Raw genomic sequence first — 15,013 nt, 5'->3', positions numbered from 1 at the left:
TATACGGGTGTTTCAGTCAAAGTTATTACATTTATTGTCCACTAAAGAAGCTTATACACACGACAGCACGGCCTTGTGTGACCGTTTTGCATGCATCGACCCATCATGTGTCTTTTTATCTCCGAGAGAGCAGCTCATTTCCATATCATCTCTTTAATAACTCCTCAATCACTCTGAATGTGCCACTTTGTGTTTGTAAGTGTTCCTCTCCAGGATGGACAAGGTCAAATTCTCTCCTTCAGCACTGACGGGTGGTCGCGGCTGTCTGCACATGGCCGAGATCCTGATGTGTGCGCTGACGTTTGGAGTGGGCTACATCTGGAGTCACCCGTTCCACACCTACTGGATCTACTGTATGGTGATCTGGGCTTTGTGTCCTCTCCTCACGCTGGTCATCACCATCATCGAGATGTTGCTCATCGACAAGCTCGTCTTGTCGTTTTGTATGGATTGGGACGACTTCACGACGGGCATGGCCATGATGTCGTCCATCTGCACTTTCTCCTGCACGGTGATGTTTGCCAACTTCTACATCTGCCGGCGGTGCGTCTGGGGCTGGTGCGTGACGATCCTGTCCGCCGTATGTTGCATTCTTTACTGCGTGGAGACGTTCAGGGACAAACGCGACTCGACGCGCTCTTCCACATACGTGTCTGCGCTTCCAGGCCTTGTTAAGATTCTTGAAGCGTTCGTTGGGTGCATCATCCTCATTTCTTTGATCGGTTACGTGGGCAAACCAGCTCTGCTGTGGTGTATCGTGGCCTACGCGGTTCCGTTGCCTTTAACCCTCCTCCTCATCATCACTAACATCATGACTAAGTTAAGAAAATGTCTGCCCATTGACCGCTTAGCCGTAGTTTTCCTGGTCATTTCGGTTGTGCTTTACGTCTCCGCTGCCCTGCTTTGGCCCATCTACAGCTTTCGAGGGAACCCACGACCCGAAGACTGCCCGGGAAACAGCTGCGTATGGAGCATCCAGTTTGTGGTGACCATCATGACCTACATTAACCTCGGCCTCTACGCCATCGACCTCATCTTCACCTGCTGCGGTATATGTGGATTCAGACACTCTTAAGGCGATAGTTCACGTAACGATGGAAATTAAAACCTGTTTGAGGTTTTTTTCTTCTGCAGAACACAAAAGATATTTTGAACCAAACAACACTCATCCCCATTGCCTCCTATTGCATTACCACAAAACCACTGAGACATTTCTCAAAATATCTTCTTTTGTCTTTCACTAAAGAGAAAGAGCCGCAGACAGGACAAGATTTGAGAGTGAATAAACGGTGACAGAATTTTTATTTTGGCCAAACTTTAACATCACTGTACATCCCGATATACATTTCCAAAGTGGGTGTAATGAAAGAGTCACCTTGCTTTCCATTGTTTGCCGTTAATTGTCCAAAATAGATGATTTAATTTACATTTGTGTATTTTTTACCAGATTTTGAAGTGTTCAATAAAATATTCAACTTTGATATGTTCGTGTTTGCTTTCTCCCTCCCTTTATTATAAAAAATGTGTAATGAATTGAAACGACTGTTTTTCTGCAAGGTTCATTTGTAGCTACACAAATCCGTAAAATAAGGCAAAATACACTGTATTATCATGAAGAAAAGTTCCGTATTCATTTTTTACATTTGTTTTTCCGTAAAATAAAGGGAAAGTCTACTGGTAATTATCTGCCAGTACTTAATCTGTTTTTTAACAGGATTTTTTTACAGTGTAGTAAAACCATGGTTCATTTTTTGGTTAATGGGGAACACTCAAAGGGAGGTTACTGTTTGGAATATGAACGTTTAAGAATAAGGCTGGTGCCAAGGTGTCCACACCGAATGGGCACCACATTCTGAGAAACACAAAACTTCATCCAATACAAAGAACTCCCACAGGGTATGTGCCTCCATCTGAGACGGCATACAACAATGAGTGATGATTACCAACTCACACCTTTACATCTCTTCTCCCTCTCTCCCCTTTCACTTCAAAGCTCACCCATGAACTGGATTTGACAAATACCATATCTGAACAAAGAATCTTCATATGCATATTTTTGATATCATTTGAAATGTATCATTTGAAAGGTATTTGGTTTGAGGGTTTAAAGATACTCTGCTCACTGTTGAGGGTGAGCAGTCTTCATGTAAATGCCCATGTGTATTTTGGTCTGGGTATTTAAGGGAAGCTGGCAAAATGTTCAGGGGATTTCTTACCAAGATGCACCCCATGGTGCCGTGTGAGTTTTTGGACACACAGCACTATGATTTTTCCTATTTTTACTGTCAGGATCTTAGACTCATAGACTAATCTTTGAGGATTTGATGTTTTGTTTTTGCCAGTCTCTGAATTGAATTGTAATTGGCATGAAACATTTACCTGACTAATAAATTATGTTTGAATTTGTTCTGCATTATTCTGAGTTTATAAGCTTTAGTAGATCACGCTATATCCTTTGATACTGCAAATCCACGTTCAGGTTAGTGACGGACTAAAATCCTGTATTAGGTGGAGCATTGGCGCACACCAGCTGAGATTTTCGAGCCCCGGGTAACTATTTGCCATTCGTTTAAGTGTATTTAGACCGTAGGGGCTAATGTTTCCCTTTAGAAAAGCACATATGTTGTCTGACCAATCTAAATAGGGTAAGTCTCTAACCTCTGGTTATCGAAATATGAATCTAACTACGTCTACATAGGAATCTATGGCATGATTATATAAAGCTACCATCAGAGGAAGTAAGATCGGTCTATTTATCTCTATGGAGTGGTCGAGAATAATTACTTTAAGTTTTTATAGTCTAGGGGACTAGATCAAATAATGCTTTCTGAGTATTACTAGTCAAAGATACGATTGTGTTAAAATAAGTTTAACAATAACAACCCAGAGCGCTGGAAAGACAGAATGTCTTCACCATGCCACTTGGTTCTTCTTCTCTCACATTCTATACCACCTTACATTCGAAAAATGAGACACACATCAGCAGTAAGAGTTTATGATGAGTGTCATGATGTTATCAGTTGTTGAAATGTAAATCATGCTGTGTAAAATAACTGTCAACTTCTCTACGGCTCTGTCATTCACACACAAACACACACTTCTCCGCTGTGCACCTGCTCTCAGTAAGAATGGGTTTGTGTGGTTTGAGTCTCTCTCAGGCTTTCCGGATCCTTGAGTTTGTATTCTGCATTCTGGCCCTGCTCATCCCGACATTCCGCGGCTCCACGTCCCGTCCGTACGGCATCTGGTGCGAGTTCGTCTGGGCATTTGGAGCCATTGTTGCTCTTGTGATCTTCGTGATTGAGAAATGTCTGTTGGCTAAAGTGATTGAAGGTTGTGTGTTGAAACACTGCTGGGATGACCTGAGCTGTGGACTCACTCTTCTGTCTTCACTAATGCTGCTGTCTGCATCTGTCATCTTCTGCGTGTACTTTGTGTGCTTGACGTGCTTTGCGGACATGTGCTGTGCCATTGCCTCTATCATTGCATTTGGAATATACGTGGCGGATGCCGTGAAGTTAAAGCTCAAGTGTCATGAAGGTTATCTCTCCAACGGACGGGGCATCTTGCGCTTCAGTCAAGCGTTTGTCGCCTGTCTGATATTTGCTGCGGTGTACAACTACTTCAAAGGTGTGGAGAACCGCTATCGTCCGGCGGGGTTGAACTGGTGCATTCTGGTCTACGTGGTGTGTTTTCCTCCAAGCGTGGTTATAATCCTGACGCATCTTCAGAAGTGTGTGAATCTGCTGTGCTGTTGCGATCTCTTGAAGATTGAGCTGGTCGTGGACGGGGTGTCTGTAGCGCTCTACATTTCTGCCGCCATTCTCTGGCCTGCGTTTGGGTATAAAAACTACAATCAAACAAGAAGCGATGAGCATCAAATTGATGACTATCGCTTTCATGACATGAATGTGATCACAGTCCTGACGTATGTAAACCTGGGGCTCTACACTGCTGACCTCATTTGGTGTCTTGTAGTTCTTTGTAAACGCCAATAAAATGCATAAAGGTGATTTTTCACCATTCATATGATTTTTGGTAAATATTTTATATTCTTCATCCAATGGAAGTCAACGAGGTTCAATGTTGTATGTTTGCCAACATTCTTCAAAATATCTTCTTTTGTGTTCTGAAGAAGAAAGAAAGTCACGCAGGTTTGAAATAACATGAGGTTATGTCAATTTACATAACATTCAAATGAAGAGACGGTTGAAAAGTCATCTTTCCTGGGTTTATCTTTCCCAGTGATAAAATTGACACGCTGGCTTATCGGTGTGCCATGTTTTCACACACACACACACACACGCACACACGCACGCACGCACGCACACACGCACGCACGCACACACACACACACACATCACACTAAAACATTAATGTAGTTAAAAGTGCATCGGTACACACAAAGACACGTAAACAGAATCACAAATATTTTTCAATATTTTAAAGAAATGCATCGCTCCCATATCATCAACGTATTGAATTCACATTCAGTTTTGACGCTCTGATTGAACCTTTCATTACACCTTGTTTATAAACATCAGAAATCTCATAAACTTCTGAAGTCACAAGCATTGTCTTTCAAACAAGATCGTGTTTGTATAAAAACATTCAGTTTTAGTTCTGTTCTTCTCCCTCTTGGATCTCCAGCAGGCCGTGGAAGGAGATGTAGCGAGAGTTGGCATAACTGAGAGGTTTGTTGGGGCTCTTGGGCTGTTGTTCAGGTTTTAAAGAACTGAAGGGATTTGAGCCTGTGTCCTTAACATGTATCTCCAACTCCAAAAACATCTGCAGAGTTGACTGACGCTCTGCATCACTAAAAGAGAGAGAGAGAGAGAGAGAGAGAGAGAGAGGAGAGTTAGGAAATCATGGGTTTGCTCTGTAAATTCAACACCACTATACAGAGCAATGTACGCATAACATACTCGACCACGGTGAACAACGTTGGGATGTTATAATCTCGTAGCAGCAGGAGTGTCGGCAGCCAATCCTCACTCACCTCCTGTCCATCAAACCCTGAAAAGAAAGATTTGAAAATTTGGATAAGATGACTTCTATTTCAAATGATGAGTATAACTAGACAATCTCAAAAAAGGTTCAGGATTGAATGTTGTGTTGTTGTTTGTTTGTACCTGGGTGAAATCCCACCACTAGGTCTGGTTTAGCAGCTTCGCCTCTCTCAATAACGTCTTCCCAGAACTGATGGTAAAGACCCTTGTATGCACTGATGTACACTCTCCCCCGCGGGCCGAAAGCCCTCAGCGGGGGTCTTACGATGGGTCCCTGCACCACCTCCGGCCCAACCATCACCACCTCCAGTCCCTGATGCCCAGGGAACATGCGGCTGAGCTCATCCATGTCTGTGATTCGGGCACCCATGGTCTCACTTTGACCGGCTCCCACCACGTGGACCGTGAGAGGACGCGAGTACGGATTCAAGTTGAACATTTTCAGTCCCATACCAATCGTGAGCGGGCGGGAGAGAAATTCACTGCACACCTGCCACGCAGATTCACGCAGCTCCGCCTCCTCCGGCCGTGCTCGACAGGCGTTGGTCCAGAGATCTGTCATGTTTTTCCCGGACAGGACGGGCTCCAGACGTGACGTCAGATCGCCCTGCATAGAGAGCCAATCATCCCAACATCTGATGTCTTTGGCAGGACGAGACCACACCTCCGTAGAGAAAGGAAGATCTCCTGTTAGATGGTGGAAGGCACATGAAAAAGCAATGAAAATGAATGGAATTACATACATGAGGAATATATAAGAAGCAGAGTTAAATAAGTCTTAACAGGTGAAGAAGTTTGACGTCACCTTTATAAATGAGCCATTCAACATGTCTGGCAATCGCAGCCATACGCAGTTTATTACAGTAGAGTTTATGCTGAGACCAGTTCTTCTTCTGACACTCTTTACAGCAGTAATACACATTGAGACAGCTGGAAAATAGACGAAGAGACATCACATGAACTATTTCGTATTTCATCTTCTGTGATGAAAGATCTAAACATGTCACCGTGAACAGTCACACATCTCTCTTACCGAGCGCATCGTTTCAATGTGCCCGTGACCTGTGATGGAAGACTCTCACAATGTGCACAGATCTTAAAGGACTCCTCCATTTTTTCAAACATCTCTTTTGGAGTATGGAATACGCAAGGTTTATTGTCTGGAGTACTGAATAAAGAAAGAGAGAGAGGATAAACACTAACATTGCATTACACCACATACACATTGATAAAGGCAGGTTATGGTGGACGTGTTTCATAAATTATCACATATTAGACTCCAGAATCTATTCAAATTCAAACAAAAGACACAAAAAACTCACTTTATATATCAAAAGCGCAATAAAAATGCCCAAAAAAATTTGAAATATAGAAAAAAGCAAGATGCACTGTATTCTGGATAAAAGCATCTGCCAGATGTTACATAAATTCACTACATGAACAACACTCTAATAAAGGTGCTAAAAAGGTTCTACACAGCGACGTCATAGAAAAAACTTTTTTTGGTTCCACAAAGAACTATTCAGCCAAAGGTTCTTGCATCTCTTTCTTACTTTCTCAGATGTTAAAGGTTCTTTATGGAAGCAAAAGGTATATGGCATCGAAGAACCTTTAGAAGCACCTTTTACTTAAAAAGTGACCTACAACATTTTAGTCAACGTTGGTTTCAGCATTTACAAATATACATAATTAAATCAAAGCTTGTATCTGCTAACATTAATGCACAATGAACATTAACATGAACAAACAATGAACAACTGTATTTGTATCAACTAACATAAAAAAACTGTTCATTGTTAACACAAATAGACAGCATTGTAAAGTGTAAAGATAAGCTCTGTATGATTTTCATTCATGAGTATTTTTGTAGGCCTGCGGTCTGAATGAGGGGAAGGCAGTGACAGCTGATGGGTTATTTTTATCATCTGTCCTCTCTGAACACATTCAACACACAGACAGAAGACAGGGAGAGACAATATTTGACATATTAAACAACTATAAAACACCTATTGAAACACTAAACATTTAAAAACATAATGCAGAATAGCATACAGTACATTATAATGCATTACAAACAACTGTAATTGTTTAAACATTAAAATACTGAAAAGTGATAACACCCTGACAGAAGCCATCAAGGCATAACATTGACTTTAATTCAGAGGACTATGATCGTGGATCACATGCAATCTCTTATAGAAACCCTCTTATAGAAAACCTTGAAGTGTTTAGAAATGCATTTCTGCTATCTTACCTTCTCGTTTCTGTCATTGTTCTTGGCGAATATAAGTAGACGATCTCGTCAATGATGTTTTTTCCGACGGTGTGTCGCGACTCTCGAGTGTTTTAAAGCAGCGGGCGAGCGACTCTCGCGGTGTTTAATACCCGCGGCAGCTGTGCGGGTGTTTTCTCGAGACTTCGGTGGCCCTGTTCGGGTGTCAGTGTTTATACAAAAAACACGAACAGAGATGTGACTATTTTTCAAACGTGCGGGTTAAAATATAGACTCAAAACTCATCGACATTTTACCCAAATATTTGTGTTATTCAAAATCTCCTGTTGGGCTTAATGACACACACACACACACGCACGCACAGACACACACACAGCGTAAAACTATCGCTTAACGTCTTTTATACTTCGTATTAATTAAAATGAATAAAAACTAATTATACCATATTTCCGGAAGTTGAATCGAAAAGCACACCTTCATTTAGAAAAATTCGACGCAAATGCTGACACAGTGAAACTGAATGAGAATAGAAAAAAATCTACAGAATATAAATAAAGGCATAAAAATACCGTTAGTTGATAAATGGTACTTAATTGTTTTATGAACAAGTCTTTTTACCACAAGGTGGTGCTAAATGTTTACTGAATCATTTTAGACATAGAAAATTTGGCTTTCTAGAAATGTTGAATCATTTATTATCTCAAAAACACAATAAAATTAAGTGATCAATAAGTTATGGCAACATGTTTTTTACAAATAAACATTGAATAAATATCAACTCAAGAACATTTCAACAGTAGAGAAAATGTTAACGTTTCGTATTCAGAATACAATCCTTATTTTAGCTGGTTTATAAGTGAGTTTAAGTGAAGGGTCCTGTGCAGTGCTCAAATTGAATCAAGTCTTATGGGGGTCCCCACCATAAGACTTTTTTGTGGGGGTGGGGATTCGTGTCGAAAATATACAATTTATACAAAATACACAATATATTTGATCATAATATGCATAACTATATTTATTCAAAACAGGCTTGCATAAAAGAACAGGCTTTTACTGTATTTTGGATCAAATCAATACAGGCTTGGTTAACAGAAATGACATTTAATGGTACTAGCCCATAAACAAACTTAATGTAAATTATTGTAAATAATTAATTCACAAAATATACCAAATCCATTGCATGAATTTAATCACATTTGTCAATATCATTATAATTTTTACTCAAAATATCTGAGGGAGCCCCCTAAGTCTATTTTTTACTTGTTATGGGGGTCCCTGATGCCTAATGGGGGGCCTGGATCCCCCCAGTACCCCCTTCAATTCGAGCACTGGTCCTGTGTTTAGTTGAACTATTCTTCCTCCTGTTGTGCCTCCAGCAGACCCTGAAAGTAAATATAGAAGGCGTTGCAGTGACTGGGTGGATTATTCGGGTTGGACTGAACCTGCTCTGGTTTCTGGGAGCTGAAGGGATTCGGGCCGGTATCTTTAACATCCATCTCTAATTCTATCAGAATCTCGAGAGAATTCTGCTGCTCTGCCTCACTGCAAAGAAAGAGGGAGACAGACAGTGAAAGAGAGAGAGAGAGATTTTCAAAGTATGTTCGAGTGTGTTGCATTGTTGTGTATTCAATATTTGTACTGTATACTTGTATGCAAATAAATGTTACTGAAAAACGATAAATATATTTCACTGTTTGACTGAGTGTTACCTACTTGAACATGGTGAAGATGGATGGGATGTTATAATCTCTCAAAAGCAGTAATGTGGGCAGCCAGCCCGCCCCCAATCCCTGAGATGCGTGGAACCCTGCGTGTACAACAAACACGATCAATGAAAGGAAGAAAGATCACAACAGGTGCAGGAGATTCATCCCACAGACACATCGGATGTCTTAAATACATGATTGATAGTGTTTATTTCCTCTCGCACAGATTACAAGTGTGTCCTTTTGAATGTGTGGATATTAGTTCTTAGAAAAACAACAACTGTAAAAAGTGGTCAGATAAGATTTAGGACATTGTGTCTATAGATTGAGAAGAAGCATGCTTAGATGTAAACCAATAAGCAGGGTCCAGTATGCATTCATAGCCTCACTTGCTCATGGGTCGAATAACTAAATAGTTGAAACTTTTTATTTATAACTTAGTCAAATATTTTTTCTAAAGTAAAAACATCTGATAAAGTGCAAATGTACTTTAATGAAGTCAAATGAAAATGCTTAAATCCTGTCCGGATGTGTTTGTTTGTGTGTGTGTGTGTGTGTGTTCAGGGATCTCGTGGTGGTGAGTCTGAAGCTTTCAGCTGTTACTATGAATAATAACTTGTAAAAGTCAAACACAGAGCTCAGGGAAGTGACATCTGTCTTCAGTCTAAATGACACCAGTCATCATTCTATAGATGGGTCAACCATCTGTGTCTGAAGACTGTGATAATCTGAAGACATCTAATAAACTGCTTAACACCGAGAACTGAATGACTACATCATCTAAAGGCTGCCAAGGTTCTCACAGTTTCAGAGAGAATAACTAACCACATCAGTGGCCATATGCCGATACAGAAGACAATATGTAGAATGTTCAGCTCTGAATGTTGTGTTGTTGTTTGTTTGTACCTGGGTGAAATCCCACCACTAGGTCTGGTTTAGCAGCTTCGCCTCTCTCAACGACTTCTTCCCAGAACTGATGGTAAAGACCCTTGTATGCACTGATGTACACTCTCCCCCGCGGGCCGAAAGCCCTCAGCGGGGGTCTCAGAATGGGTCCCTGCACCACCTCCGGCCCCACCATCACCACCTCCAGTCCCTGATGCCCCGGGAACATGCGGCTGAGCTCATCCATGTCTGTGGTTCGGGCACCCATGGTCTCATTGTGACTGGCGCCAACTAGATGTATGGTCAGAGGCCGGGAATACGGGTCCAGACGGGACATTTGAATCCCCAGACCGAAAGTCAGTGACCGAGAGAAAAATTCACTGCACACTCGCCACATGGAATCACGAAGCTCCGCCTCCTCCGGCCGTGGTCGGCAGGCGTTGGTCCAGAGATCTGTCATGTTTTTCCCGGACAGGACGGGTTCCAGACGTGACGTCAGATCGCCCTGCATAGAGAGCCAATCATCCCAACATCTGATGTCTTTGGCAGGACGAGACCACACCTCCGTAGAGAAAGGAAGATCTCCTGTTGGAGCAAAATTATGATAAAAATTATATATATTTCCAAATTCATTAATCTAACAAAATGATAGATTAAAAGAAATGTTGTGGTGCTATTAGTTTTGTGCTATTAGTATTGATTTAGGATAGAGAAAAAACTATTCATAACGAAGAAAAACAAAGAAAAACTGATTCAGAATGAACACGGATTCATAATTTGCAAAATCTGAATCATAAATTTGAAAAACTTTCGTATTTTGTATCATAATGGAACATAAATGATTCATGATAGAGAAAAACAGATTCATGATCAATAAAAACTGATTCATAACAGAGAAAAGTTACTCAGAATGAACCCAGATTCATAATTAAGAAAAAAATATTTATAATTTGGAAAATCTGATTCATAAATGAGAAAAACGGATTCATAACAAAGCTAAATTTTGAGTCAAAGTTTGAAAACAAAAACACAACTACCCCAACCATTGTATCTTTTTTTGTTTTGATGAACACAAAGTGAGATATTTTGAAGAATTTAGGAAAACAAACAGTTTAAGGCACCATTTAATTTGTCCTAATATGGGAGTCAATTATGTCATAATATGGTGTTCCTCTCACCTGTGTGAACAAGCCACTCCACCAGCCGGTCGATGGAGACCTTATGAAGCATGACACAGAATTTCTTGTGCAGAGACCAATCCTTCCTCTGACACTCTTTACTGCAGTAATACACATTCAGACACCTGTGACATCAAACACATACAGAAGAGTTTAAAGTCAAACGTTAAAGGACAAACAGTGCACATATTATACAATAGACCCTTATGAGTCTAAAAAGGTCGCTGCCATTTTTAGAGCCTGCTCTCATCATTTTCGTAGCCCACTTTGGCAACATCATGTCTGACCCGCTCGTAACATTTCCCCTTCAGACGGAGTCACAAGCTCAGCTCGGGTTCTTGCGCCATGACTGATGAAATAGAAATGATCAATCACTGCTGATTTTTTACAGAAAAACATATTCAGGATTTTTATTGTCTGTCTGTTTAAAGAGAGATATGCCTCCAGCATTACTTAATACTCGCTTGACAACACGCTATTCATAGATGAATGAGTGTGCTCAGGTCTGCAGTAACTTACTGATTCATGCCAACCACATGCCACACACACACACCAGACACACCACACCACACACACACCCACCCCACACACACACACCACACACACACACCACACACACGCACACACCAACCACACACACACACCACACACACAACTTAGTCTCAGTTCTCTTAAAAGTGCTGTATGGAGGAATGTATATTGTGGAGGTGAAATGATCTGGATTTAGGTGAATGTTTGAGTTCACATTGAGATAAATTTTTGAATGCAGACTTGACATATCTGAGCTCAGTTTGACACATTTGAGATCTCTTCTCAAACTCTAATGACAGACACATTTGAGACATTTCGGACTCTTTTACTCAGGAGAAATATCTGAGACGCAGCTGAGACTTTCATTTTCTCTCGATTTAATCTCATTGATGTCTAGGAAAGATACTTGAGAAAATAAAGAGATCCCATCTGAGGTTTTCCTTTCTTATGGGCAAGCCTGTATTTTTAACCAATGATAATAATCTAAAATACGAGTACCTTAAGAATACTAAATATATCAATTATTTAGCACCATGGCATCGAAGTACGAAGGCTTTATTACCCAATACTATTACTGTGGTATAACCACATTCATTTTTGAAATTTCCAAAAGTTAAAAAACTACGATCTGACAATCTGTTTGAAAACATAATATGTGAGTCTGGACAACAAAACCAGTCTTAAGGTAAACTTTTAGAAATTGAGATTTCCACATCATCTGAAAGCTGAATAAACAAGCTTTCCATTGATGTATGGTTTGTTAGGATCGGACAATATCGGTTCGAAATACAACTTTCAGAAAATTTGGAATCTAAGGGTGCAAAAATTTAAAATATTGAGAAAATCGTCCAAATCAAGTCCTCAGCATAGCATATTACTCACAAAAATAAAGTTTGAATATCTTTAAGGTAGGAAATTTACAAAATAGTTATGGAACATGATCTTCACTTGATATCCTAATGATTATTGCCATATTATCTGGATTGGTAATACATTTCGTTGCACTGTACTTGTATGTGTGTAATGACAATAAATTGAATCCAATCCAATCCAAAATATTAGAAAAATCTATAATTTTGACCCATTCAATGTATTTTTGTCTTTTACTAAAATGTTCCCGTGCTATTGTGGTCCAGGGTCACGTTTAATAACAATTTCTAAACATATTTTTTAACCTGTTTTTAAAAGCAAATCAATTCAATTCAATTCAATTTGATTTATATAGTGCTATTCACAATTTGCATTGTTCCAAAGCAGCTTTACAGGGGAAAAACGGAAACCCCCCCAAAAAAGGGTAAAACACAGCACATGAATAGTTTAACTTGTTATAAAAAAGACCTAGTAAATAATATCTAATGTCAGGATCTCCCTGTGGTTTATTTAGCATATTTAACATTAAGTGAATGCTTGGCTGAAAAGATGCGTCTTTAATCTAGATTTAAATTGGGCGAGTGTGTCTGATCCTCGAATATCAGGATGGAGTTTAGGAACTACGAAAGCTCGACCCCCTTTGGTGGATTTATTTATTCTAGGTATTATCAAAAGTTTGATATCCTAATATCATTACTGATAAACCATACATTCATAAACTCCCACATTGTAAAATCATATTTTATTTTCATAAAAGGCATTTGTTTAACCATCAATCTGACAGTTAAAGTAGTCTGGTGCTTGTGCAAACCTGGTGTCGGGTGTTAGCTCACAGTATTAGAGGTGATAACATCACACATTAGTTTTGTATTATAACAAGGGGGTGATAATTCTCAAAGGTCAAAACTGGAAACGACAGCCACATGATACGACCTCCCCCAACCGCCGGACGGACGGACGGCACCAGCTGACACTCGAAGTCTCTCTGTGTGTGTGTGTGCAATGGAGTCTGTGCAATTGAAATGTTGACTGTTCCAAGATGCCGGATGTGTCTGGATTGGTCAAATATAGCATCTATTTAGCAATGCCATAGCAACACCCTAGCAACCGGAGATGTTAAACTCTTGTGTTCTGTGTGAGGATGTTGTTTTATGTGATTGACAGGTGTGTGTGTATGCGTGTACATGCGTTATCTTCTCACTTGATGCAGCGTTTCAGCGCTCGGGGATCTGGTAGGTTGGACGGGAGTTTGGAGCAGCAGGCGCAGAACTTAAACGTGTCCTCCATGTTCTGAAACATTTCTTTATGAGAGTGGAACCCGACTTTGCCTTTTCCCTCCAGAGCTGCCCTGAAAAAGACAAGAGAGATGTGAGATCAATCCATCGAAGAACCCGCAGGAACAACACGTCTGAACGGGTCTCTCACCTGTAGTCCTTGTAATCATTCATTTTGAGTTTGTCTAAGATGACCTGAGAAAGACCCGGAACATGGTAGTCCAGAGAGTAAAAACCAAACTGGTCTGAATAAACGCTGTCAGGAGTGGGTGTGAAGGTGTCCGGAGGCGCTGGAAGTGGATTGGCCATCCTGTCCCGAGTCTTGACCTTAATACACACGAAGATGCAAAACTTCTTTTGACTGAACGACTTGTGCTTTTTAGCTCATAACTGTTTTGCATTTGAATGATTCCACAGCTTGCTTTCCTTCACAGAACTCATTTCTCTTCATTAAAATGTCAAAGCAAACACTCAAGAGTCGCCCAAACATGATGAACGACACTTCAGCCCTTGAATATTTCACATTACTGACAAACAAACACATCCATCTTTAAACTATCAACAAGCAGGAAAACAGACGAGAGGAAGAAGAAATCAGATTTGTAAGTCATCGCTAGTGCTGAAAACTTAAGATAAAAACTGACTATAGCTCAGAGCAACATTTGAAGAATTTGAGAGTAATGATTATTTTGATATGTACATCATTGCGATGCCTGGAAGCCCAAATATTTTGGGTCACAGAGATGAAGTTTGTTAGCTTTTTCACGACTTACTTTCACACCGACCCTACAGTTTCTTTTTATAAACTCCCACAATTACAAGAAACACCCTTGCAGGAACACAATTTCACATTTGAAAGGCAATACTCACAAAAAAGAGCAATGAGCAGTCTGTAAATGAAAACGAAAACAGGTCACATAGAAACTCGCTGACTTCACAATGAAACTATGATCAAATCCAGATCTTCTGATGGTGTGCTTCTTCACAGGATCAGACAGCAGAAGTAGCTCCACCTCTCTCTCTAACTCGTTCTCCTTTTTTGGGATGAGAGGAGAGACTTAAGTTTGTCCAGGTCGAGTCTCGGGGAACAAGTTCAAATTACCCCGAACAATTTTCGTTACCCCCCTCACCCCTTACTTAAAATACCACATGAAAAAATACTGTAGGATTTACCATAGTAAACTTCTTGGTAAAATTCTTAAATGCTATATATAGTGTTTTTGAAAGTAGATTTCCTACAGTGTCATTCAGTCTAACACAGAAGACAACAGTATACATTCAAATGTTGTAAATATAATAATCATTTCGCTGTTGTCCTCCTAAAACC

At 40.2% G+C, this 15,013-nt stretch overlaps 4 protein-coding genes across 4 annotated transcripts; 2 read left to right on the top strand and 2 right to left on the bottom strand.

Annotated features, from left to right (window-relative positions):
* Positions 1 to 214: 214 nt before the first annotated feature.
* LOC306912202 (myeloid-associated differentiation marker-like protein 2) lies at positions 215 to 1,075 on the top strand (the record flags this gene model as incomplete). The annotated part of the gene is made up of 1 exon (XM_079488155.1): positions 215 to 1,075. One exon carries the CDS (start codon positions 215 to 217, stop codon positions 1,073 to 1,075), a length of 861 nt encoding a protein of 286 aa, XP_079344281.1.
* Positions 1,076 to 3,118: 2,043 nt separating this feature from the next.
* Positions 3,119 to 3,998, top strand: LOC306912088 (myeloid-associated differentiation marker-like protein 2; the record flags this gene model as incomplete). Its single annotated transcript, XM_079487957.1, has 1 exon — positions 3,119 to 3,998. The coding sequence occupies exon 1, from the start codon at positions 3,129 to 3,131 to the stop codon at positions 3,996 to 3,998; it is 870 nt and encodes a 289-aa protein (XP_079344083.1). The 5' UTR covers positions 3,119 to 3,128.
* Positions 3,999 to 4,423: 425 nt separating this feature from the next.
* Positions 4,424 to 7,325, bottom strand: LOC306912197 (MSS51 mitochondrial translational activator). Its single transcript, XM_079488143.1, has 6 exons — positions 7,264 to 7,325; positions 6,043 to 6,177; positions 5,815 to 5,939; positions 5,133 to 5,696; positions 4,926 to 5,016; positions 4,424 to 4,816 (listed from the first exon to the last, which is right to left on the bottom strand). Exons 1-6 carry the CDS (start codon positions 7,278 to 7,280, stop codon positions 4,618 to 4,620), a joined length of 1,131 nt encoding a protein of 376 aa, XP_079344269.1. The 5' UTR covers positions 7,281 to 7,325; the 3' UTR covers positions 4,424 to 4,617.
* Positions 7,326 to 7,910: 585 nt separating this feature from the next.
* On the bottom strand, positions 7,911 to 14,654 carry LOC306912195 (MSS51 mitochondrial translational activator). Its single transcript, XM_079488140.1, has 7 exons — positions 14,557 to 14,654; positions 13,838 to 14,013; positions 13,614 to 13,760; positions 11,012 to 11,136; positions 9,855 to 10,418; positions 8,956 to 9,049; positions 7,911 to 8,784 (listed from the first exon to the last, which is right to left on the bottom strand). Exons 2-7 carry the CDS (start codon positions 13,993 to 13,995, stop codon positions 8,592 to 8,594), a joined length of 1,281 nt encoding a protein of 426 aa, XP_079344266.1. The 5' UTR covers positions 13,996 to 14,013; positions 14,557 to 14,654; the 3' UTR covers positions 7,911 to 8,591.
* Positions 14,655 to 15,013: the final 359 nt, after the last annotated feature.

Source organism: Barbatula barbatula (genome assembly GCF_947034865.1).
Source record: "Barbatula barbatula genome assembly, chromosome: 23".
Classification (NCBI taxonomy): Eukaryota; Metazoa; Chordata; class Actinopteri; order Cypriniformes; family Nemacheilidae; genus Barbatula; species Barbatula barbatula.
Note: the sequence above shows the minus strand (reverse complement) of the source record. Positions and strands in the feature narration are given on the sequence as shown.